Source organism: Phycodurus eques, chromosome 17 (genome assembly GCF_024500275.1).
Source record: "Phycodurus eques isolate BA_2022a chromosome 17, UOR_Pequ_1.1, whole genome shotgun sequence".
Lineage (NCBI taxonomy): Eukaryota > Metazoa > Chordata > Actinopteri > Syngnathiformes > Syngnathidae > Phycodurus > Phycodurus eques.
The window spans coordinates 10,702,000-10,728,461 of NC_084541.1; the positions used below are offsets into that span (position 1 = coordinate 10,702,000).

Here is a 26,462-nt window from a genome sequence, read left to right on the forward strand (position 1 = left end):
CTCAAGATAGTGACCGTCCTGTACTCATTACAAAGTTGTGTTCCTCATAACTTAATCAGTTTTCCATTACACCTTCAAACCTCTCATTTTCCTATTGACACTTCCTTCATGTTTATAACTTTTCCTGATGGTTTCCAAAACAAACAAGACCAACGGGTTTCGCCGACGTTTCTAGAGACAACAATCGCACGCACGGTAGGTTTAGCACATTTTTCAAATCAACCACCCATTCAGTCACCCTCCCCGCCCCATCCCTGTTAGGGAATCCAGCTGCAGGGACTTTGAAAAGCGCTCTTGTATCCATTCCTCACGAGCAGGAGCAGCAGAACTTTGGCTCGGGTTTAATCTGGATGTGTTTGTCCAACTGGTTTCTTCCTGTACAAGCTGCCAGTGTCTCTGTACCGCCCAGTTGAGTACAGTGGATGTCTTTGACATTTCAATGGTCTGGGTTAAAGGAGCAGCGCTTTACTGAAAGTCCGTGTTGAATATAAACAGCTGACTTTATAGACAGTATCAGGAATAAAAATACATAGTGTTTGTAGACGTACGGTGGTTTATCACTGGATTTTCAACCCCAAAGTGATGGCTTTTGTACCCTCAACACCTAACTTCTGCATTTTGGGAACGCGTGTTGTAGATTAGCCCTATGGGCCAATGGTTAAGGGGTTGCTCTCATCAATGTTGTTCCTCGAAGGACAGAGATATTCTTGACCTGTAGGACTCTAGGAATTGGAGTAAGTCATAGTTGCTATCTCAGCTTTACTCCCAAGGTATACTTAATGTATCCCCTCAGTGTTTGTCCTTTCTCACACGGACGCACCTCAGCTGTTGGCTTTGCATGAATGCCACTGAAGGAGGATAGTTCCAACACCTGCAGCTGTCAGATGGAGAGTGGGAGCATGCGATAGCCAAGAGAGGAAGTCGTAGGACTGCATCTCCCTCCTCCCAAATGTCCACAAATATCAGGAAAGGGGCCTCAAGTGGTAAAGTTCACTGGTTCCCACTATGTTTACTAGTAAAGAGTATATCCCTTATGAAAGTCACTACCAACCGAGAGTATTCGGATTGTCTCTCCAATAAGATATTAGTTTTATCTAGAGCAGTCTTTTGATCCCTCTGTTAAACTCTGACCATTGCAATGGTGACTTTATCACCACTGGTTAAGAGTGCATTGTGTTTCTGTCAAACTCAAACTAGAGAGGTTAATGACAGACAGGACTTGGTCAAAGGCAACATAAGTATGAAAAACAGAAGACACAAGGCCCCGCTGATGAGGTTGTTTCCTGGACACATTGCTGTAAGTGATTTTGTATAAGAGTTGATACAGCTATGTCATTTAGTATAAAGATTATGTTGACTGATCTATGAATGAAAAGGTCGACCTGCCTTCACCATAAGTCAGACTGATGGGCGAGAAATGGCAGTTTGCATACATTGAGGTGTGTATTCACCTGAGAATCAAGTTGGACTTTGGATGAATTCGAAGTTAATTTCGAGAAACGTTTTTTCAGTCTAGAACGATATAACATTCTGGTTGGGAATGTGTTTTAAGTCTGGGACTGGCTGCTGAGCAAAGAGAGGCCAGTATGCTTCCCAAGCACAACTGACGTACCGTTAAGTAAGAAACTCACCCCCTCGTCCCCCAAATCAGCCACTTTTGTGCAGCCTCTGAATTGTAAATTAGCTAAGAAAAGGGAAAATGTTATGGAATATTAACTTTTTTTGGGGGGGTGATAAAAATAGTTTGGTCTCTGGAGTGGCTGCCCATCCATCAAGTATTATGTTAAACTGCCAAGTAAATCTTTTGTTATGTCTATTTCTGAAAATGTCTGTGCGCGAGCTGTTCCGCATTCCTGCCCCACTGTAACAGTCTGGATGCGGAGGGGTGAACATCTCCTGGTCTGGTGGGAGTTTCAGTCTCCTGAAGTCTCCAATAACCCCACAAAACAATCGCAAAATTTGTTGCTCATCACTTTTTTGACAAATAGATGCTATATGACTTCTTAAGACACCTGGGATCAGTTTAAATTGTAAAGAAAATGCATAATACGTCTCATTTAGTCTTAACATGTCTGTTGCATATTTTTGTAAAAGTACCACAAGGCTCGAGAATTCCAGCACACATTACATTGTCTGTCCAACGTATTTTCACGACCATAAGGCACACCGTATTAAAAGGCGCAGTCTCAGTTATGGGGTCTATTTTTGTATTTAACACATACATAAGGCACACCGTATTATTGGGCGCAGGCATGGTAAAACATACGCTAGTTTAAAACATACGGTAGCATGCATGCACGCTGAAACAATGTTTTTAAAAAGGGAGCAGGAGCAAAACTGAGTTCATTTGTACTTTATTGAAGTTTTCAACAATGTACTCATGTTATTTTTTTGATCAATCCTCATCCACAAATCCATCAAAGTCCTCATCTTCTGTATCCGAAATGAACAGGTGGGCAAGTTCTCCATCAAACACGCCAGGTTCCCTCTCATCATTGTCTGAGTCAGTCTTGTTGCCGTGCGGCTCCTCAGAAATGATGCCGGCTTTTAGGAAAGCTCGAACAACAGTGCAAGCAGACACATTAGCCCAAGCATCCACAATCCATTCACAAATTGTGGCGAAACTCGCCACAATTTCTCAATTTCTGCTTACACATGCCGTACAGAAATACCAAAGCTGTGTTCTCCAGCTGTCATCGATCGCTCCCACGCCGCTCACAACTTCACTTTGTTTGAACGCCCTGTTTACACCGATGTCCAACGGTTGCAGTTCCTCCGTCAAGCCTCCCGGAATGTTGGCAAGCTCCGAGTTATTGGACTCAGTCGAATGATGACTGTAGACACGCTTCTCCCGGCTGTTCTCTGATCATTAATCCTTTGCTCGAGTTGGTCTTCCAACCTCGGGCCACCTCGCCTTGTTTCCGCAAAAACTCAGCTTTGTCTTCTTGACTTGGCGAAGCTCGTTTTCCTGCTTCCTCCACTTGCGAACCATGGATTCGTTGAGCTTGAGTTCCCTCGCGGCTGCTCGATTCCCATGTTCCTCCGCGTAACTGATAGCTTGCAGTTTAAACTGTGCTTCGTAAGCGTCTCTCTTCGTAGGTGCCATTTTCAGGGGGTCCTTAGCCAAACCTATGTTGTTTTCCACAATGCACATACTGGCGCTATATACCTACTGATGGCGTGCCTTTAGTGTCCTCTGTCACACGCACTCTTCCCCCTTTAACATCCGCATGCTGTCCTCAGTCATGTCCGCCTTTCCTCTATATAAGCAGCGTGTCGGCAGGAAATGCTCCCAGTCAGTCAAGCAGAGCGCTCATCAAAGTCACACAACAACATTGACAGATTTTGGAACTCGATGCACACATAAGGCGCGCCACATCATAAGGCCCCCCCATCCATTTTGGAGAAATTTTAAGACTTTTAAGTGCGCCTTATGGTCGTGTAAATATGGTACTTTCTCATGCAAAATGAGCCATTGCTCACCCCACCTTCTATACTGCAGAACCAATGGCGAGTGAAAATGTATTGTCATTTCAGTTGATTGGGGGGGGAGGGGTAAAAATCTCTCTGTCCATGCACGCACACACTCAAACGTGCATGCATATACTGAATACCAGGGGTCACCAAGCTTTTTGGAACTGAGATCTGCTACTTTGGTACTGATTGCTATGAATAGCTACTCGTTTGATATATGCTTCTGAAATAACAAATTTTCTCAAATTACGTTCAATTGTGTTGTTGTTAATAATTAATGATATTCGTCTATGTAAAGACATCGGCCACGTTAATGTTCATGTTGTTGACAATTATCAAAAATGATTTAACTAGGGCCGGCATGGTGAACGACTGCTTAGCACATCTGCCTCACAGTTCTGGGGACCGGCGTTCATATCCCGGCCCCGCCTGTGTGGAGTTTGCATGTTCTCCCCGTGCCTGGGTGGGTTTTCTCCGGGGACTCCGGTTTCCTCCCACATCCCAAAAACATGCGTGGTAGGGTTGATTGAAGACTCTAAATTGCCCGTAGGTATTAATGTGAGTGCGATTGGCTGGTGATTGGTTCAGGGTGTACCCCGCCTCCCGCCCGGAGGGATAGGCTCAAGCAGCCCGCAACTCTAGTGAGGTTAAGCGGTAAAGAAAATGGATAGATTTAACTAGGTAGGAAACAAATAATAATGTGTAGCACAGGAATGGGTGAGTACAGATAGCAGGTATCAGTATCGGCCCGATACTGGCCTTCTTTCTTTCTTTTTTTATTTATTTTTATTTTTTAAAACCTGTTCTGTTCAGCTGCATGGCCTTGCAGAATGGTGGATCCGTGTGCCTTTGTGCTGGAAAGGTTTTGCTGTGCAACAGGCGAGTTTGAAATACTCCCTCTGCTTATTATTATTTTCTAAAGTATTATTCTGATGTTTATTGAAAATGCAGCTGGACAAAAAAGGGTTTTAGGGGACAGACAGGGGACAGGGCCCTGTATAATCGAGCTAGAAACCAGCTTACTAAAGAAATTAACATTGCAAAGATGATCTATGCAGCAAAGTTGGAAAAACAGTTTAGCGCAAACGACTCTAAATCAGTCTGGCATGCATTCCAATCGCTGACTAATTACAAGCGACGATCCCCCCAAGCTGAGAACACTAACACACTAGCCAACGACTTGAATACCTTCTACTGCAGATTTGAAAAGGACAGTTTCACACCACACATCCACCCAGCCGCACCCGCGACCACAACCACACCTCTGACATCCTGTTCATGACTTCCATGAACAGGATGTGAGACGCATCTTCAAACAACAGAAGATTAACAAAGCGGCAGACCCGGACCATGTGTCCCAATCCTGCCTCAAAGTCTGCGCGGACCAGCTCGCTCCAGTCTTCACTCAGATCTTCAACAGATCTTTGGAAATGTGCGAAGTTCCATCCTGTTTCAAACGCTCCACCATCATTCCAGTCCCCAAGAAACCTGCAATCTCTGGTCTGAATGACTACAGGCCTGTCGCTTTGACATCTGTGGTCATGAAGTCCTTTGAATGTCTCGTGCTGGACCACCTCAAGAGTGTCACAGGTCCCCTGCTGGACCCCCTGCAGTTTGCCTACCAAGCGAACAGGTCTGCGGATGATGCAGTCAACATGGGACTGCACTTCATCCTAGAACACCTCGACAGTGCAGGGACCTACGCGAGGATCCTGTTCGTGGACTTCAGCTCAGCGTTCAACACCATCATCCCTGAACTCCTTTCAACCAAGCTTCTCCAGCTCAGCGTCTCACCTGCCATCTGCCAGTGGATTTACAGCTTTCTGACGGGCAGGACACAGCAGGTCAGGCTGGGGGAGGCCACCTCATCCACACGCAGCATCAGCACTGGGGCGCCCCAAGGTTGTGTCCTCTCTCCGCTGCTCTTCTCTCTCTACACGAACGACTGCACCTCAGCGAACCCGACTGTCAAACTCCTGAAGTTTGCAGATGACACCATTGTCATCGGCCTCATCAAGGACGGTGACGAGTCTGCATATCGACAGGAAGCGGAGCGGCTGGAGCTGTGGTGCGGCCGACACAACCTGGAGCTGAACAGGCTCAAGACTGTAGAGATGATCGTGGACTTCAGGAGGCATCCTTCGCCACAGCTGCCCCTCACGTTGTCCAGCTTCCTTGTGTCAACTGTCGAGACCTTCAAGTTCCTCGGAATTACAATCTCTCAGGACCTGAAGTGGGCGACCAACATCAACTCTGTCCTCAAAAAGGCCCAGCAGAGGATGTACTTCCTGCGGCTTCTGAGAAAGCACGGCCTGCCACCGGAGCTGCTGAGACAGTTCTACACAGCGGTCGTCGAATCAGTCCTGCGTTCTTCCATCACAGTCTGGTTTGGTGCTGCTACAAAAAAGGACAAACTCCGACTGCAACGGACAATCAAAACTGCTGAAAGGATTGTCGGTACCCCCCTACCCACCATTGAGGACTTGCACGCTGCCAGAACTAAGACAAGGGCGTGCAAAATCCTCTCGGACCCTCCGCACCCCGTTCACGAGCTCTTCCAGCTCCTTCCCTCAGGTAGGCGCTACCGATCAATGCAAACTAGAACTAGTAGACATTCCAACAGCGTATTCCCTCTTGCGATCAACTTCTTAAACACCTAACCTATAATTCCATTACAATAAGCTGGCAATTTTTTGACTTGAGTTCGTTGTCACATTTCTGTGGGGCCAATTATGTATTACTCGTGCACTCACTGTAGTTGTCTCGCCATGCTGCACTATTTGCATATACTGGCCACTCATGCCAGAGTAGCATCTGCTCCATTTGCACACTGATTGAGGAGTATCTGTAACATTTGCACAACCAACATTGTCCCAGATTATTGCACTACTCGTCACTTTAAACCGCATACACTCCTTGAAGTCTCAGCGCCCTTTGCACAATGGTCATTGCACCGGACTATTGCAATATTAGTCATTCGAACTGCTCTAAGTGTTAGAGGACTCTGCATCTTTTTGCACAATTGTTTTTTGTCAATGTCTTTATGTCTCCAAAGTGTTCTGTAAATTGACTGACTGTTGTACTAGAGCGGCTCCAACTACCGGAGACAAATTCCTTGTGTGTTTTGGACATACTTGGCAAATAAAGGTGATTCTGATTCTGAGACAGACGGGTAGAGTGGACAAGGAGACTAGGGGTGAGAACCACAACAGAACAATAGGAACACAGTCTAGATATTTGAACACAAGTAACATTACAACAGTCTTTTGTAGATTTGGGGGGGAGATGCAAATAACTAACCAAGAGGAGAAGATAAGAGAGGACAGAAAAGGGCAGGACAGGATGTGGGAAAATGAGTAAGGCAGTGCTATTGACGAGTGGCGCGGTGGGATTTTTTAAAATTGTATTTATTTTTAAGTGTCTAAAAACCTGTAAGAACCTGTCAGTTGGTATTTTAGTGTAACCTGTGTTGTTGTTAGTGATCCCAGCACAAGTAATTAAAGCCTATAGTGTGTCTATTGAACTTTTTAGTGAATGAACACCATATTACATGCATGTTAGTCAACTGGTGTATGGAGTTGCTGAGCCGGAAGGGTGAGAAAATTATTCAACATCCCTTGTGAAACCATTTATTTATATAAATCTCTGCCGGTATTTACAGTACAATTTCAAATGTACAACATTACTATTTTTAGAATAAGGTCGCAGGGTACTCATGTGGCCCTTGGTTGCCTGGTGCCTGCGGGTACCATGTTAGGTAACCCCTGCTCAATACTGTACATCCATTCACAGACACGCATAATGTTTACGTTTTTGTCCATCCGTATTCACTGTTAATGTAAACATTAGCAAGGTCTACCTGTTTACATACACAAATAGTATATCAATCTCTCCATTCATGCCCTGATAATGCAAAAATCTGTACGTTCACATACACTCATAATGTAAAAAAATTTGTCCAGCTGCAGACACACAAGCTAAAAATCTTCCTGCTCCTGAAATGAAATAATCTGTCACAGTGTTGCAAGATAGCAGAGGGAAGAAATGGCCTGGACTTGGGCCTATGTCTTGTCGACTTTTTATTCATTCTTTTTTGTTTTGTTTTTTTCCTTGCATCCTTCCTTGCAAACTTGCATTCATGGGAGAGATGTATGGGTGTCAAGTGAAGTCGCAAATGTTTCCCCCTCACTAATTAATGAGCCACGTGCCGCTTAGCCCATTACCCTGCTGCTGCTTAGCTTGCTTAGCTTTTTAGTTTGCGCTGTCTGTTTCAATAAATCTTGATCACGCCGCTAATTAAATGAAAGAGAGAAAAACTTGTCAGTGCGAGGAACTTCCTCTTGTGGGGGGAAAAAATAAGCCACAAAGTTTATGATATTCTTATGCTTAATTTAGAATTGTGCAAACATGTACTGTTAGTGTACATCTCTAGTGAGGTCATCACCACTGTTGTGTTTAATCTCAGGAGCCAGCTGGACCCACGGGGACTGATAAGAAACTGCATCTTGGGTGTGGGCTCATCATGTGGGGAGTCCCCTCATTCTATAGTGTTTCCGGCACTTTTTGTGCTGTCATACTGGTTGTGGTCCCAGGGCTCTGACCAAATGGAGGTTCTTGGAAGAAGGTTTTATGGTACTGGTTTGACTTAGTTGGGCAAATTTTAATACCTTAAAAAAAAAACCTCTTAAGATCTTGTTCATGGCATGAGAATTGTCTCATTCAACATGTGGTCAGCCAGTCTATAATTTCCCAACCTAACTAACCTGCTTTGCATGTTCTTTTTAACACTTTAGAAATGTTGTTTTTAATATGTTGCATGTTGGCAAGACTGGTATTCTGTCTTTATTTAGGGTGTGCAGTTTTAGCACTGCTGTATAAAGTGCTTCACACCCAGTTCCCTTCTGTAAATGCTTCAATTCATGCTTTGAGTCAGTCGTCAGGTTATGCAAGAGAGGAACTGTTGTGCTGCTAGGTTAAAAAAAATACATCACTACAAGCACACTCCCAGAGCAGCGGAACAAAAAGTGACTTTTCTCTCGCTTAAATTACGTTATTTATTATTGCGCTTGATGACAGCTCCTTACTTTATGCAGACATTTTAAATTGTTGGTAGAAGTAGAGCTGCACAATTAATCACCGTTTTCGACTCATTTGAGTCAGGATTATTTTTGACAATCATTTATTGTGGCTCCAGTCATTATAAAAGTTATCCTCGCTGACGTGCAATGCTTTCATTAGCTATGTTGCTATGCAGAGAGAGGAGCTAGCACAGTCTTGCTAAGTTAGTGACTATTCTCTCGTGACTATTTTTCAAAAAGTGATGACTTTTAATTCCTGCTAAGAAAGACAACATGAACGGAATCACTTTCACATCGATTTCCGTATGACAAGAAAAGATACCAGTGGAAGGCATTGGTGTTGTCAGTCGTGCTGAACGCTGCTAAAGACATGGTGCTCATTTATATGTTGCAAAACTAGTGATTTATTTACAAGTTGGAAACTAGGCTGTACACGATCAGGATTTTTGGGGCCAATCAGCGAGTTTAGATAACCGATCCGATCACAATATGGAGCCGTGTGTCTATTTAAATGACCTGTATATTTACTGTATATACTTAATTGCTCAAAAAATATATTCACAATAAATGTATCTTTGTTCATCTATTTATGCCAGTGAGGCATAGTGACAGACAGAACAAATGAATGGTCTTCTATTAGATGGCAGGAAGTACATGCAGTAATTACTGCATCCACTTTTTGTGACATTTTTGTATGTTGGTGTGCCGTGAGATTATTCAATTGTAAAATATGTTCCTTGGCTCCATAAAGGTTGGAAATCACTGCTCTAGTCAGATCGTGTATTCTAATCAGTCAGCACAAACCAACATTACAACGTGACAGAAATAATGGGTGCTAACTTACTGTAATCAAATTAGTTTATTGTAATTAAATTACTTCCCCCACACCAAAACTTTAGCGCATGATTCGACAGAAACGGCATGTTTATGTACAACCGTTAGTGCTAGGACTAGCTTGCTAGGCTACATAACGTTTTGTTGCCTGCTGTATCGTATTAAAAGTATGTGACCATACCTCAAGCAAGCCTTAAACGAACGTCCTCTCCTGTCCTGAGCAGCGGTGACCACCAACACACGTTCCCCATTTTGTCCTTATTATACAGTCAGCGCGATCCACTCGTTTTCGTCGCCACGGTAACGAGTGTATCCGGCCGCCATTTATTGTGCCCAAAAATGATCAAAAGTCAATAGTGCGCATTATACATGGGTATAGGAGAAAATGAAAAGGACTTTCATATTTTATAAATGTATGCTGCCATCTAGAGGTTATGAAAAAGCTGTACACTTTCATTCTATTATGCCACCTAGACGTTATGAAAAATGTATAGCCTACACTTTCATTCCAATAAGACAGGTGTACATATGACTGCATGTATCTACAGTTGTGTTCATAAGTTTACATACCCAGGCAGAATTTGTGAAATATTGTTGTTTTTATTTGAAATGTGACTGAATAAAAAAACATCATTAATTTCTTTATGGTTATGTTTTGTTTGATAATGCTTTTCTGAAATGCTTGACAGTTTAATTTGAATCCCATTAAAATAAAATTAAATGTTTCGCCTGGTCCTTTGTTTTCTTTAAAGAATTGTACACATCTTACAGATTCTGCCTGGATAATCAAACGTATGAGCACAACTGTTTTCTCATTTACTAAATAAATCTGTCTGTGAATATAAATAAATCGGTCTGTGAATTTCAAAATAAGAGCAAGTAAATAAAAAGTGTGTTCAAATAAAGTGCTTAACTTTAGAATAATTATTTGAAAAAACTAACAAAATAGATAATACTTAATGTTTTGATCATATGGGTAGAAGCAAAATCACGCATTGTAAAAATGCATTACACATAGGTTGAAGGGTTATCCAGAATTTTGAGGTCCACTTTGGAGGTGCATATTATACATGGGTGCGCATTATACACGAGGAATTACAGTACCTTAGAGTTACTAAATGTTTTACAAATGCAACAGTTTGGCCAGGGCCCAGGTTATTTCAAGTTTCATTTTATTGCCAATGGGAAAAATAGTTTGGAGGTACACCTGTGTTCTGGAACGACTTGTTTGACCATAGAAAGTTGTCACTGCATGTAGCCTATTCAACTAAGGACTATTTGTGGTATCGTAAGTAATTTCTTGTGTTTAAAGGCAAACTCTGCCTGTAATATTCACCCAGGCAGGTGAAACAATAACATCTGTTTTTGTAGTTTTGCCACATCTTATGTTGGCCGACATTAGCTGTGTCTAAACTAGACTGATGCCAGCCTTCGGCAGAACACCGATGGGAGACTGATGGATTAACAGACGAGGCATGAAGGCAGAGATGTTAGACAAATGACAGTGTGACAAAGTGACAGACAATGAGTGAAGTCATAAGCCTGAGGGGTAGAGCTGCATATGTCTAGAGAATTCCAAACGGGGAATAAAAACAAGTAGTGAGAAGTCTCTCTAAGCCCTGAGACTGTTTTCCTGGTTAGCATTGTTACTTTAGTACATTAAATCATGACAATTTATGTTCTTGAAGGATTACTAGAACTATGCTTTCCATTTTGCTCTGTGAAAATAATTCAAAGTTGTTCCCTGGAACATGGCAAAGCTGTGATGAAGCTAAAACTGAGCAAGATTGAGTAAGGCATGTTGCCCTTATTTCCATGTAATCCTGATCCTCACAAAAATTTAGAGTAAAAGCATGACACCGTGTAAAACTTATTTTATTTTTATTTTTTTATGTAAAAAGGAGCTATAAAGAGAACTCTGCTGTGACACTCGGAGAATGATTTGCTTCATTTGTCACGAGTTAGTGTAGGCACTAGGCACTCCCTTTTCTGTGTTAGCGCTACGGTATGACATTTACTTTCCTCAGCAATAGCTAAAATGCCATCTTAATTGTGCTTTAAATTGAAGTACCAACGCAAAATTTTCACACTTACACTGTATACGTTTTCAGGATGCACTTTGCATTTGTCTCCACTGTGGCCAAACATTCCAGTTGTGCACTGACGTCATACTAATTTGAAGTGGCCTTTCCGAGTAATTTCTTCTCATGGAGTTGTATACAGTTGATACCTGTGTCCATGTAAACAGACACGTTTACCTCCCGTTCTTGCGAGGATTCTAATTGGAAACTACAGGGCTTGCCAGCAAGAGGGCAATGAAGTTTGATTATGATCACACTCCCAAAATATGTTTGTCAAAATAACTAGAAAACTAGTCAAATTGGTTGCAGAAGTTGCTACCAATAGGAATGACAAAAAGGCGGATGCAAAACTTATGGCTGAGCCTAATAATCAATCAATTGATCCTTGAGAATAATAATAGAATAACTTTTAATTTTCTCCATTAAATTGCCTTTATTTAGGGCATTTCCATTTTTTGGGAAAAAAGGCAGTAATGGTTTCACTTTCTATTGATTGATTTTATTGGTTATTTTAGGATAGAACTATTTCCTTATACTGTATTTATTTCATCAATTGCGGTCTTAAAGATGGTGTATTGTAGCTTTTGGAAATCTGATCTGGGACAGCGAGTTTATCATTGTCACTGTTGCCGGGGTGTTTGCGGAAAGGGGCAGTATAACGGCAAGATGTTCACAGAGGAGTGAAAGTATCTGGTGTCTCAATGTTTACTGTTTCGAGCCTTGTTAACTGAGCAGCTGACTGACTGACTGTTTGATGGTTGGAGGAGACGTCCTATTGCCTTGCACCTTAGGATGCCTCTTGCGGTGGCAGTTCTGTTTGGCTAACACACACACTCTCACACACACACACACACACACACACTCTCTATACGGGCATATAGTGCATGAGATGGGTACAGAAGTGTGTAATAGTCGGGACCTCTTCCTGTTGATTCAGATGTTTTCCCACTGCTCCCGTCAAACAGGGAGACATTAGAATTCAATTGGTTGTTTAGTCTTTCAGCTTCCTGTAGGTCACTAGGGGGACGCACATGCATGCTTACACATCCCGTACAGAAATACCAAACCTGCAGTCTTTATTTTTTTATTTTATTTTTTACACTGGTGGTCATAGTGTCTCTTAACGTTAAGGGCTAAACTGTGCCTAAGGTACATATCAAACCTCGGTAACGAGTTGGGTTCGTAGTTGTCAGTTGTGTGCAGAGGTTTTTAGTTTGTGTGCAGAATACAAGTGCAAGTTTTAATTTGTTTCTAACAGTAATTTAAATCTCAACATTGGCCAATTATGGTATCTCCAAAAAATTTTTTTTTCCTCATAGTCAACTTCACCTAAAGGTCAGATAATATTGAGGCTTTTTGTGGAATAACGTTGTGGTACATAACACACAAATGTACATACATTCTAGTTTAATACAGAAATAATTCATACTTACCACGCATGCATATGTTTTTTTGTGTTATGTCTGCAATACTTTCAAATCAACATGAAGCTAAAGTTAGACATTTGTTGTCCATACTTCCTAAAACTGCCATTTTTAAAGTAGTATGTCCCAAAACATTGCATAATATAATAATTCAGAGTTTAAAGTGATGTTGGAGTGTCCATCCATCCACTCATTTTTCATACCGCTTATCCTCACTAGGGTCGCCGGCGTACTGGCGCGTAGCTCAGTCTTTGATAATTCTGGCAATTTATCCAGATGTGGGAGAGGACATGGTTCACACTTTTATTTTCTAGTCCATAGAAAAGGTTTTTGATGGGGTTGCGGTAAGGGCTCACAAGTTCTGACACACCGAACTCATCCAAGTGCAGTATATCTATATAGACCTTGCTTGGTGCACTTTGGAGTAATAATGCTGGAACCGAACAGAACATTTCCCAAACTCATGTCACTCAAACTCATGTAACAGTAGAAGAATAGATTGGTCTAAAGTCTCCCAAATTGTTCACATTGTGTATTTTTAAACCTGGTCTCATACAGAGTCTTTATCATGATCACCAGGCCTGCAATAAGGAGACGGGCGTGCTTGCTGCTGCCAAAGTAATCCAGACCAAATGCGAGGAAGAGCTCGAAGACTACATGGTTGAGATTGAAATCCTGGCCAAATGCGACCACCGCTACATTGTCAAGCTGCTGGACGCCTACTACTACAATAACCATCTCTGGGTAGGCAACACCAACACACACATTGATGCAGACTGGTAATTATGAACCAGGCGCATCTTATCTGCTACCTTCCTCTTTGCAAACAGAGCACAATAGAAGTACATGTTGACAGGATGTTCTCCCCTCTCTGGAGCTGACTGGATATTTTAGGGAAACATTGAATCAAAGATTTGTTTCTCCCACTAGGGCTTGGGTCTGTTAAAAGTGAAAGATAACAATAGAGTGAGTTCAAATCCCTTGGGTGGCATAATTCATCTGAGCCTACCCCTGATGTTACTGTAGGAATGTGTGGTGTATTCCTTTAAGTTCAGAATTTTCTGCTGGTGAACTATTTTTCCTCAAGTATATATTGTCCAACCCCCTCTTTAATCTGCAGGTTCTTCTGGCCAAGGAAAATAATGACCTCGCACTGTGCCATGACCTTGAATATTCTAGGATTTAGAAGCCGGCCAAAAGACTAAAGATAGTTGTCTTAGTAATGTTGCACCCCTCAAATACAAATGTGACTATAACTAAAATTGGCAGTCCACTTTTAATACGCACAGTGTTTCCTGTGTAGAACTGCATTAAAAAGATCTCAAATCTCATCACTGGTGTGTTTACATTTGTTTTTATAAAAAAATAGTGAGGTGCAACTACTTCTCACTAGAATACAGCATGCACACGCAAACACAGCTGTGGCATAGCCTCGATGATTGCCATGTTGTCATGGTTTTTGTTGGCCATAGTTGGAATTCCTAAGCCACCCCCATCCCCACACCCACCCCTCCCAAACAGTCAGATCTGTATTCAGTGAGATAGTTAGTTTGTGCAACAAACATCCTTGCCTGCCTATTCAAGCCACATGGGTGTGTTCTAACTCTCACAAATACTACACAGTAATTCCCTCAAACCTTTCACGCTTTGTATGTAATACCAGACAATATATAACAAGATATAAGGCTGAACAATGTCTTTTAAAATGTTTTTTTCCCACAAAAATCCTGATTTGTGGTATTTTTTTTTCACCATTCACTGAGAAAAAGCCAATGAAAATAACATTCAAAACAAGTTTTGCTTTTTGTCTGTCCCCCTTTTGGGATTGACTTTTTCCCCCCCCCAACATCATCAAACTGCATGGCTTTGGTCCACATGATTTGTGTCAAATGCTCAGCGCCCTCACTCTCTTTTGGCAAGTTGTGTTGCACAGGTGAGGCAAGGGAACCTCTGCAAAATATTTGCAGCTTGGAACCACATTCCTCGGGTCAGAAGAGGATGTATATGTTGATGCTGGAGTTTTACTGTTTTGGGTGGAAGTATGTTTACATTACATAACTTACCGGGAGTTTTTGCTTCCCTTCTTGCGTTCTTCTACTCATAACATCCCTTGTTGATGCTGATAATAACAAAAGAACATGCTAATTAATCCTTTGTATCCTGAGCTGAGTTCTTGTCAGGTATGCAAATACATTGCATAATGGCGTGTCCGCCAGTGGCTTGAACGCCAAGAACTTGTGCCAACTCAGAGGATTTTCCCACATTGTACTTGAGAGGTTTCACTTTATACTGTACATCACGTAACAAGCTCTGCAAGACTGCAACATCTCCAGCAAGTGAGTGTGAATCTCAAACGATTGAGCAAGGGGTGAAATGAAGCATTAAGATCCGAGTGGTCTGGTAACAAAGACATGGTGAATGATAGACAGGCTGGGAAAGTCTGTTTTGTTCCCTTTTCAGGAGCAATCGTCTTCTGAGATAGATTGCGTGAGGAAGTTGGCTTTTAACACGATGATGGCACAAGTATTGATATCAGCAATAAAGGCTTCGATATACTTGCGCGGACAGCGACCGCGCTGACGTCACTGCGGCTATTTCGCACGCAGCTTGCCTTTATACTCAAGCGCAACCCACGCGCTGTTTTGAAAGTGTGCTGCACTTCTCCTCCAAGTCAGGGGTGTCGCTACGGCTGGTATTGGCTAGGACGCCACAGGGTAGAGTTTCCTCTGCATTTTTGGCCATTTCCGGTAGTCGTTTTTCCTTTTCTTTCCGTAACAATGAACAAAGCAACAACAATGGCGACCGTGGAAAAGAGTCTGCTAGAACAAATGGACCTAGATGACCAGATGATCGTTTAATTATGCTGCAAAATCGATCGAGAAGGCGGCAGCTTAGGTGCTATGTGGAACTGGGAGGAACACTGATTACATCATCAAAGCATGACTAAAACGGAGCAATCACGAGAGATGATCTCCGCGGCATTCTATGCGCAGCAACAATTTTTGCCATGTGCGCGTCAAGTGACGCAGAGGGGCCGCGCGGGCCAATTCGTCGGTCACGTGATGCAATGCGGGCGTTGTCGGCCACGCGACCGCGGGAGTATAAAGAGGCCTTAAGGCCTGCGCCATGCAGGGATATCAGATTTAACTAAATCATTGCAAAAAAAAAAAAGTCCTCGAATTGGCTATATGGACAGACAGAGTACAATCTATAAAGGCTTGCTGTTCAATCACATTTATTAAACCATAAAAAGAAAGATGAATAGTTAGGTTTTTTTTAATTTATTTTTTTAGAAAATTCAATATTGTATTAATTACTTTCTTTCCATGCCCCACTTAAATTAATTTCAGGATGGTGTCGTGTAAGTTGCGTTAACATGTCTGATGAGACTTACACTTACAGCAAGTCCGGGTCTTGTCGACAACACAATTTCTTGTTCTCAACCAGGTAGTCGAAATGCTCCCATGCTGATGACCAAAATGAGCTTAGATGGTCTGTAATTACAGGATAATTAGTAGTACTAGCCATGTTTCTTCCCTTTCTGTGCATCACCCTGCTCACCTAGTTGAACAGAAATAGCAGTAGCAGTAACCACAGTTTAGCTCACTCCAGTCAGATGACCGTCTCGGGGGAAAAAGTAGTCACATTTGTTTAGTTTTAACAGTTACTTGTATTAGATTAACTGGATAACAGTGACACTAACTTCAGAATCAAGTTATCTACTAAGAAGCCTATAGGATCATAAAGGCTGATGCAACATTTATGAGTGCTGTAAAGTGGCTTTCTTGCCCCCAACTCGGAGTAACAAATAAATAATCAAGACCATATGTAGTCCGTGTTTCATGTGTGTGCCACCTTGGCACCTTAAGATCATTTGACTTGTCAGTCCCCGATAATAGCTGAAAGTAATCTATGACTTTGACTATAATTTATCAGAATTATTACCAGAACACAAGACAAGGTACACATGTACAATCTAATAAGATCCAATATTAAAAAACAGCCTTTACAAATATATTATTAATATGATTTAAAAGTATTCATCTACGAGAGAGATGAGTTCAAACCAACGGTCTACTTCATTCTTTGTTTTTGTGACTCTGCTTCAAAACAATGTAACGTATCTGTTTTCATCGGTTGATTAGATGCACAGTACACTGAGATGAACAAATATTCGGAGATCATATTAGAAAGTCAAGCTTTTGCAATTGCACATACTGTACTTGGGTTCCAGACTGTGACATTTCATATTCAGTGTATTGCTTTATGATGTCTGCATAATACTGTTTCTGAATCAGTGTTTCAGGTTGTTCCGTTTGCAGTCGACAGTGGCACAGGCTTGCGGTTGCTAGGAGACTTAATGACATGGCAGTTCTTCCTTGAAGACAGTATGTTTTGTCTTTTCTGGCACAGCCAGCTACACCTTGGGAAAAACACAAATGACTGCCCTACTCGCTCAATGAATGTGGTCCTTCGTTAATTTAGTGGGACTGCAGACACTGCGGGTATTCGTTGTAAGTTTTACGTTCTTTACAGCTCTCCCGATACATGAGGCGGGAAAATCACAGAACTGTATCGAGAGAGACACTGCTGCATCAGCTAAACCTACACCTTTTCACGTTTTCTAGACTGTGACTTAAAATAGAAAAATAAAATACAGTAGCTTCTCCAAATGTAAAAAAAAATAAAATATTTTTTGACATAAAAAATGAAATTGGTTTCATTAAAAAGTAGACCGGACGAGATGTTCTAGCCCAAAGTGGAAATGTTGCTTGGCCAGTCTGGGCACATTCTTCACTGTCTGTTGTTTTGCTACTGAAACCCAATCCCAGTAATTCCTTATGGGTTTTATAACCCTGGCGATACTCATAATGAGAGTAACATAGGTCCAATAAATGTTAGTACTGGTGAGACTAAGACTCAAGCAAACTGTCATCGAGATCTACCAGCCATACCATTGAGTGGAAGGTTAAAGGTTTGTCATTATTCATGCCCACGAGAAATCTTTCTAGCGCAAGGGACAGCAACATAAAAGAATATGATATACGTCGTCATGTATAAACACCACATACATATTACATTAGTTCAAAAGACCATCAATTAACCCTTCTATCTTATTGGTTGTTCAGGTTGATTAACATTATTGACTGAGGCACAAATTAGTTTTTAATCTGTTGTATTTGTACAATATATTATTTTTGACTTGCCCGATTGAAGAGTTCATACAGTTCAGTACACTTAATGAGATCCAATAAAAGAGCTGAAATAAAAATGGTGCCTTTACAAAGATACAAATTTATAGTATTAATTCAACATGATTATTATTGTAGTTTTCACTGTGTACAACTGTATTTTATCATACTGAGAACTGTTTCCTTATGTTTTTGTAACCTTATATAATTGCTACATGCGTAACTTGTAGAAAGTGTCTGGTGTCTACCTCATCCCCATGGGAAACAATGAAGTACCAGTTATTGAAAATTTTAAAAAGTAACCCCATTAAATAATTTCAGTTCATTACAAGTTTTTTTTAACAAATGGTAAATATGGTAAGGAATAACAATTACCATAATATTTGTATTTTAAAAAAAATTTATGACTTCATTTATACCCGTTGTTGATGATTGGCTGCAAGAAATCTCATTGTTCTACTGCCATGAAGTGTGACCTGTGTCCATTTTGAGTTTGTCACAGTATAAGAATTATTGACCAACACTGGGTAAATTTGATTCAAAATAAAAATGCTGTTATAAGCTAATAGCAATTACCTTACAACGTATCTGTCATGTTAAGATGGAAGTGAAACTTAACTGATGATTCATACAGAAATGCAAACCACATTTTGTTTGACACATCATGCACCTTGAGTGAATGTGCTCATCTGACTTGATGATGATTGCCATGTTGTCATGGTTTTTGTTGGCCATAGTTGGAATTCCTAAGCCACCCCCATCCCCACACAGTCAGATCTGTATTCAGTGAGATAGTTAGTTTGTGCAACAAACATCCTTGCCTGCCTATTCAAGCCACATGGGTGTGTTCTAACTCTCACAAATACTACACAGTAATTCCCTCAAACTTTTCACGCTTTGTATGTAATACCAGACAATATATAACAAGATATAAGGCTGAACAATGTATTTTTAAAATGTTTTTTTTTCCCACAAAAATCCTGATTTCTGGTATGTTTTTTTCACCAGTCACTGAGAAAAAGCTAATGAAAATAACATTCAAAACAAGTTTTGCTTTTTGTCTGTCCCCCGTCTGGGATTTACTTTTTTTTGAAGTGAAACTTAACTGATGATGCATACAGAAATGCAAACCACATTTTGTTTGACACATCATGCATCTTGATTGAATGTGCTCATCTGACTTGAGTGGCTGTGCATGAAGGTATGCATACGTTATTGCGTCAACTTGTGTGTGTACCTTTTGTCCGAGCTGAAACGCCACACCCCACGCAGAGCGTTGGTGCTTTGTCATCTTTGCGAGGCGTGATGCGTGCGATGAGCTCATGTCACAGATATTAGCGTCTTTTGGTTAGTTTGTATATCTACAGCACGGAATTGGACAATATAGCTTTTTCAGAAAATTATCAATAAACAAAATCCTGTGGACCTGGCCTGCCTACGACTCCAATACTATGCAGTGGAACCTGTGAACTTGAATGACTTGGCAGGCGGATAACTCTGAAACTGAGCTAAAATTACAAGGATGTAAATATGAAGAGCTCTCTTCCAAAAGGAGATGAAAGCCACATTTAAAAATTAACACACCTACCCTGCCATTCATTGTGTACAGATTCTATTAACGTTTGTGGAACATGTTCAGAATGAGCCAATGTATTGTTTCAAGATGGCAAAACTAATGTTTGCAAAATGTTTGGGTTTGGGTAAATATAATTTTTCCTTCGACTGATCTAAATAGATTTATAACATTCTAAAAAAAACAGCTCCTCATATGGTCTACAAAGGAACTACACATTTAACTTTCTAGTTGTCCCATTAACATTTACTTTAAATGTAAACGCATACCTGTAGACTAAACTTTTCAGCCGGCCTTGCAAAATCCAACCTCTAAATGACTCTCAGACCATGAAACAAGAAAAAATTAATTTCATTTCACTACTTTTCTCCCAATAGTAGTACACAGTGTCTGTGTGTCAGAAACTGTATGGGAGAAGAGGAAATGAAAGATGCTTGTTTGAGGTTACTGTTGGCCAACAAGACATTTTAGGGAGTGTCCTGTTTTCTTTTTTTTTTTTTTTCCGCCTCTCCTCTCTCCATCTCTGCGTTTTGACTTTACTGTGAAACTGCTATTATTTGTTCCTCAGGAATTTCACTCGAAAATCCTACTCTCCACTGTCTTGAGTCTATTCTGAATTGATTGTAGTACTTTCACCACATTTTTTTGTCTCGATTCCCTGAGCATTTGACAGTTTGCATGTAAATAAAGTGCTTCAATAGTTTTACCTAAGCATGCACCGTACAGCTTTACTATACTCAAAAAGTATCAGATGCCATGACACCAACACCACTTTAGCTTCTAAAGCCCCGTTGCCTGCTCTGTTCCTTTTTGCTCGACTATGGCCGCGCCAGCTCCGGTCCCGTCTCGAAGCCGTGGCGGAAAAGGCGATGGCAGGTTCAGCAGTAAGCAATGGTGTGATCAAGTTTCACGTCAAGTGTCCTGTCACAGTTGAATTTTATAACTTCCTGACCGATGTTCTCAAGAATAGAAGGTTCACTTTATTTTGGTTAATCAGACACAGAGGTAGCGTGTCATCCATATTCCAACGAATATCTACCAGACTCTGTTATATCTCTCATTTATTCTTAGTCCCTTATCTATATACTCCTTTTACATAGTCCCGTTAGTTACATAGTGTTCAGTTAGAAAACATGCAATTGGATGTGACAAGTTGTTACTCCAAAATGTGATAATTTTGAGTGAAACTTACCATGTTAAAGAAATGTTTGTATTTTCTTTCTGAACAATATTGGATAAAAGAAAACGCATTCTCATCACAATTACAAGAGATAATGGCATTATCAAATATCAGTACTTGGTATTGGGGAGTACTCAAGTCTGGGGAAAAAAAAAAAAAAGTTTCAGTGCATCCTAGTTTTAAAAAGGTGGTGCCACATGATTGCTGTGATGGGTAAAATGTAGAGAACATATTTCAATTGTACATGATGTGACAATGTAGCTTTTCCTTTTCCTTCCCTAGATCATGATTGAGTTCTGCCCAGGAGGAGCTGTGGATGCCACAATGCTTGGTAAGTCCCCCTTTTTTCTTCCCTGCATTACTTTGTTTTATAACTCCATTAAATTCTACACACGCCAGGGCTCTAAACTAACTTTTGCACTAGTAGTGCTGGTGTAACCGACTTTTCCAGTTGGTCGCACCAGCACATGATTTGGTCGCACCATTTATTTATTTTTTTGAGGCGGTACAGCATGACCATGGCATACCGTAGTTTCATATGATTGGCAGTGACTCGCGGTATGTTATTTGCAAAATATGTTACTGTGAACAAGAAGTCTGTCTACAATAAGCAGTAACAGACAAAATAGGTCAATTAAATTTAAAACAAAAAACAAAGGCTTTACTTTTATTTGGCCATTTGTTGGACTCATAAGGGCCAGTTCTTATAGCGAGGGCTCCAAACCCTCTTTCCATAGGAAAACCACTTAATTTTGAGCATGACCACAACCGCATGATTGACATGCATGTAAAAACGATTGCATAAGTGTACCACTACAAGTATTGTTTTTGATTTTCACACTATTTTACAAATTATTTACTAGCAAAACAAACCAATTTACCTATTTCAAATCATAGTCCCAAACAGAACATGGATAAATCATTCCTACTGCAATTATTGCACTTCATTTTAATAATGTTTTTTTTTTCCCCCTATACAATCCTCTTTAATTAATAGTCTGGGCTTTCTTAACTTTGCACCTACAATCAATCAAGCTTGTACAATCGCACAAACTGAAAAAAAAGGTCTCATATGTGACCAATTTGGTCGCAGTCAAAAGCCCTGCATGCACCATTTTCAGTCTTTTTGTCCACAATGCTTCTAAAACTAATTTGGCCTTGAAAGCCCCAGACAGCAGACAAAGTGGAGTCCTCTGTTGTGGGAAAATCCCCTGTGTGTTTTCACAGTGTCATCCATGTGCCCATATCTGCGTGTACCCCCACTGCAGCTAGCTAAACACACCTTCTCTTCTCTGAGATTAGCAACACTACCTGTGAATCTTTAGTACCAGGATGACCTTTTTGTAATCTTTTCTTTTAGTGGAATTCACGTCCTAGATCAGCCCTCCTTCAAGAGCAAAATTTGCAAAGTTGGCATCAGTTCAAGACTTTATTCTACATCCTTCCTATTTTTGTTCCTTGTTTCCACCTTTTCCTTTTATCAGAGTTGGACCGAGGACTGACTGAGCCCCAGATAAAGGTGGTCTGCCGGCAGATGCTGGAGGCTCTAGCCTATCTCCACAGCATTAAGATCATCCACAGAGACCTGAAGGCCGGCAACATCCTCCTCATGCTGGATGGGGACATCAAACTAGGTGAGGGTTGACTGGGCATTTAATTGTTCTGTTAGAGCTTCCATTCCTGGCTGAACAAATGTAGGGGGATTTATGGCGTAAGAAGATAGTAATACACAAATGCGGAAAATTGGGAATCTGACACATTAAAAACGGCATGGACCTGCTTACTAGCAAAATTGCAAATCCTTGGCCTATCCTTTTCAGCATAAAAAAATGATCTCATAAATCAGCTGAGATTGTAAACGTGTGTTAAAACATACGAGAAGAAGGTCACCATTGTTTGATAGAAATCTTATCTAATGCTCTTAATTCATCATCCAGCTGTCTGGCTCCACTCTATCTGCGCTCGGTACTACAAAAGAAATGGAGCCAAAATATGCTATACAAATTTTTGACAATTAAAAACGTAATTAGTGGTGTACTGAATTAGAAACAACTCTCCTGCTTGTTGGAAAAGGGTTTTAAATAACACCATATTACATTGCACATTCTCATTTAAACCCTTGGCACTCGTGCACGCCAACACCCACAATTGGCGCATCACTGTGTGGGGAAAATATCTCTCTCACATTTGCATTTTAAATGTTTTATTTTATTATTATTATTTACGGGCGTTTTTAAAGAGGGCTCCACATTCTTCACATTGCACTGCCGAAGTAGTGTATGCGACCCGGTGGCCAGCGTGTTACACATGTAAAGCATAGCTGTCCAAAAACGGGGGAGGAAGTGGTTTCTCTGTCATTCAAGCCAGCGCTGACATTGTAAACATCTGACATAAAATGTTGATGTACAACAAAAGTGTATTTTTAGAAAAGAAATAAAAGAAAATGCAAATGCTCTCGGCTCTGTTAATACTTCTAGTAAAACTGGCTTTACCTGCTACCACTTTACAGTTCATCAAGTTCTCAGTCAAGTGTGACGTGCGTATCAAAAACAAACCAGGGTCAAGGTGTACTCTAATTATGCAACACGTTGGGTACTTCTGATGTTTTTTATTTTTTTTTTTTTAGTGAGCCGGACATTATTCTTAATTCCCCTTTGTCTTTTTATCCATTATTTCACATTCTTGCCTTGTACAGTATAATCAAATGCAGCTATTTGGGTGTGACCTCTTCCAACTCATTTAGTCATCTTGGTGACTCCTTTACAACCTCTACCATTCTGTAGCTGAATGAACAATTCTATGGTATTCAATCATGTAATGAACAAGATGCTTTGTGGGAAACACACACTGGCTGCTGCGTCGCTAAAGGGAGCATGCTGCGTCATAGGTTAAATCTAGTGATGCAGATGTAGAGGAAATCCTCTACAGGCATCCATGCCGTTTCATTGCTAAACTTGGATAGTTGTGGTGTTATGCTTCAAGACTTAACTTTGTTTTAACACCCAATAAATGAACAAAAATCTCTTACAAATATCCCCAAGACTTAACTTTGTTTTAACACCCAACAAATGAACAAAAATCTCTTACAAATATCCCAAAATAATACTGTATGTTACATTAGAAAGGTGAGGGCGATCCAATAAGGCCTTCTTAACACCCTCATGCTATAAACTGGTGGTTTTGTAATATAATCATTCTGGGGCGTCAGGCAAACTAAAAGTAACCCTACAGAACAACACACTTCCATGATTTTACTGGACAGTTCTGATGAACGATATCTACCTACTATTTCCTGCCAGTTATAGAAAGAAGAAGGGAGTTGATCACCCACTAATTTAGGTTTAATACATTGGAAACCTTAAAAGTTCAATGCCCCTGAGGTCATGCAATTGGGAATTAACTAGATTAATTTACAGTATTTTACACTTGCCAGTATATCCCTGTTAATACTATTAAAACAAAAATCATTGCCTGTTATGATGGCAACGTTTAACCTTGTGTGGAGAGTTCATGGTATATTGTATCATATTAGTCAGCCAACATAATTTTAGACCGTAAACTCATTAATACGGCAAACAAACCATTAACTCCAGTCTATTATCTAATCAAGGGTTTTCTTGTTTGTTTTTTGCATTTTCTAGCTGATTTTGGTGTCTCCGCTAAAAACACCAAAACCCTCCAAAGAAGAGATTCTTTCATCGGCACACCATATTGGTGAGTTTGACGTGCTCAGAGCACCACAGGGAAGCGAACACATCGAAATTGGCGTGCGCTAATCAATTGAGAATATCTGAATGCTGAACTGACATATGGGGGACAGAATTTCTTCCCCTCATAGAATTAAATGTCTTTTTTGTCCCGTCCAGGCATCACTCTCTTGTAACCTGAGATGTTAAAAATTTCATAAATTCAAGCCAAAACCTAACTGTAGTAACTGAACCTGGCACTTCTTGGGAATGCTTTTCATCTCTTAGCCACAAATTATCCATTAATCTATAAGATGCGGGAATTCTGCTCACAGCTTTAAATGTTGTAACAACATAGCCTACCCTTCTTTTCACCTGAACAAACTGGCATTTTCCTTTGAAGGCTTCAATAGTGATCCTTACCCACAGTGTTCGCCCTGTGAATGAATGTCAGTCATGACATACAAAAGGTTCACAATCCATTCAGAAAGACCTCTGCCCACTTGAAGTAAAAACACTACAAAATAATCAGTCCTGATTACTAAATCTCTGATTGCTAAAGCCAACACAAAAAGTGGTGAACAAAAACTACTTTCTTTGCCCCGTCTCAGTACAGCGATTGATGCTGCAGAGTCACAACCACTAGCAAATTGCTAGCAAACATAAGCTAAGCGAGGAAGTGAGCTGGTTGTTGACATATGTAAAATAATAGGATATTACTGCGTTGAATGTTTCCAGAACCAAGTTCTCTCGAATCACTGCAGGGTTGCATACAGGGTATTTAGTATGTCCTTTGTTCACGACAAGTCTTGTCTGTGTCTGCCAGGATGGCCCCAGAAGTGGTCATGTGTGAAACCATGAAGGACGCTCCGTATGACTACAAGGCCGACATCTGGTCCCTCGGGATTACACTGATCGAACTTGCCCAGATTGAACCGCCGCACCATGACCTCAACCCCATGAGGGTGCTGCTGAAGATTGCAAAGTCAGATCCTCCCGCCCTGGAACAACCAAGCAAATGGTGAGGAAACTTTCTCCCAATTATGTAATGTTTTGTGATGTAAATTTCCCTAGGTTCCTTGCAATTAATGGTAGTGGTGAATCAGCGCATGCAGATGGTTATTTTGTCTCTTTCTACAATGGATGTGCCTGAGACAGCCACTGTACTAACGCCACACCCATGGTAGATACCATGGTAGATACATTTTTTCCCATTTAAGAACAAAACACCAGTCTGTAATTACCTTTACTATGGCAACACCACTGTTGCGTGCATTGAAAGAAGTAGTGCTGCTTTAAAAGAGGATTTCCTCCATAGAAGACAACAATAGCTGAGTAATGAAGGAACAAAATGTCCAATGTGTAATATTTGATTTATTATATGGTATTATTTTACTTACTTGTCACTATTTATGAAAATGTAACAAATATTATTATGGACAATTGCACAAATATATGTATATATATATTTAAATGTATCTTTATTCATGTAGGTAAGGCAATTAAACATATTTGCAATTTCGAGCTGGCTGATAAACACCGCTAACAAATACCCTGTTCTTTCTGTAGTTTAGTAAATAAATGCCCCTGGCCACTATATAAGGATGTATGGTATTTATTATTTTATACTGTCCAATGCATCACATTGTTCCTCCTCCATTCACTGACATTGGACCTGGATAAATTGCTGAAGAATGACTTGTTCCATTCACTTTTCCGAGTTGAGATGTGCAACACTGCTTTCATAAAGTTGCTGAAAGGGGGCTCGCGATGCACCGAATAGCCATCATTCCTGTTGAGAGCTCGCTTTTACGAAACCCAGCTGTGCACAGGAGAGGATCCGCATGCATCATCAACATGACACGTCAACCACTGTTCTGTTCCGAACACTTTGCTACGTCAAGCTGTCCTGCATGTCTCCCTCCCACTTTTCCTCTTTT

At 40.7% G+C, this 26,462-nt stretch overlaps 1 protein-coding gene across 2 annotated transcripts in view; it reads left to right on the forward strand.

Annotated features, from left to right (window-relative positions):
- Positions 1-26,462, forward strand: part of stk10 (serine/threonine kinase 10) — a 44,050-nt gene that overhangs the window by 1,117 nt on the left and 16,471 nt on the right. The window contains exons 2-6 of one of the 2 annotated variants that reach the window (XM_061701763.1): positions 13,450-13,635; positions 21,119-21,167; positions 22,321-22,470; positions 24,478-24,550; positions 25,349-25,543. In XM_061701763.1, the coding sequence (XP_061557747.1) occupies positions 13,450-13,635; positions 21,119-21,167; positions 22,321-22,470; positions 24,478-24,550; positions 25,349-25,543 (653 nt within the window). The remainder of the gene's footprint in view (positions 1-13,449; positions 13,636-21,118; positions 21,168-22,320; positions 22,471-24,477; positions 24,551-25,348; positions 25,544-26,462) is intronic. The other variant, XM_061701764.1, reaches the window with a different exon arrangement.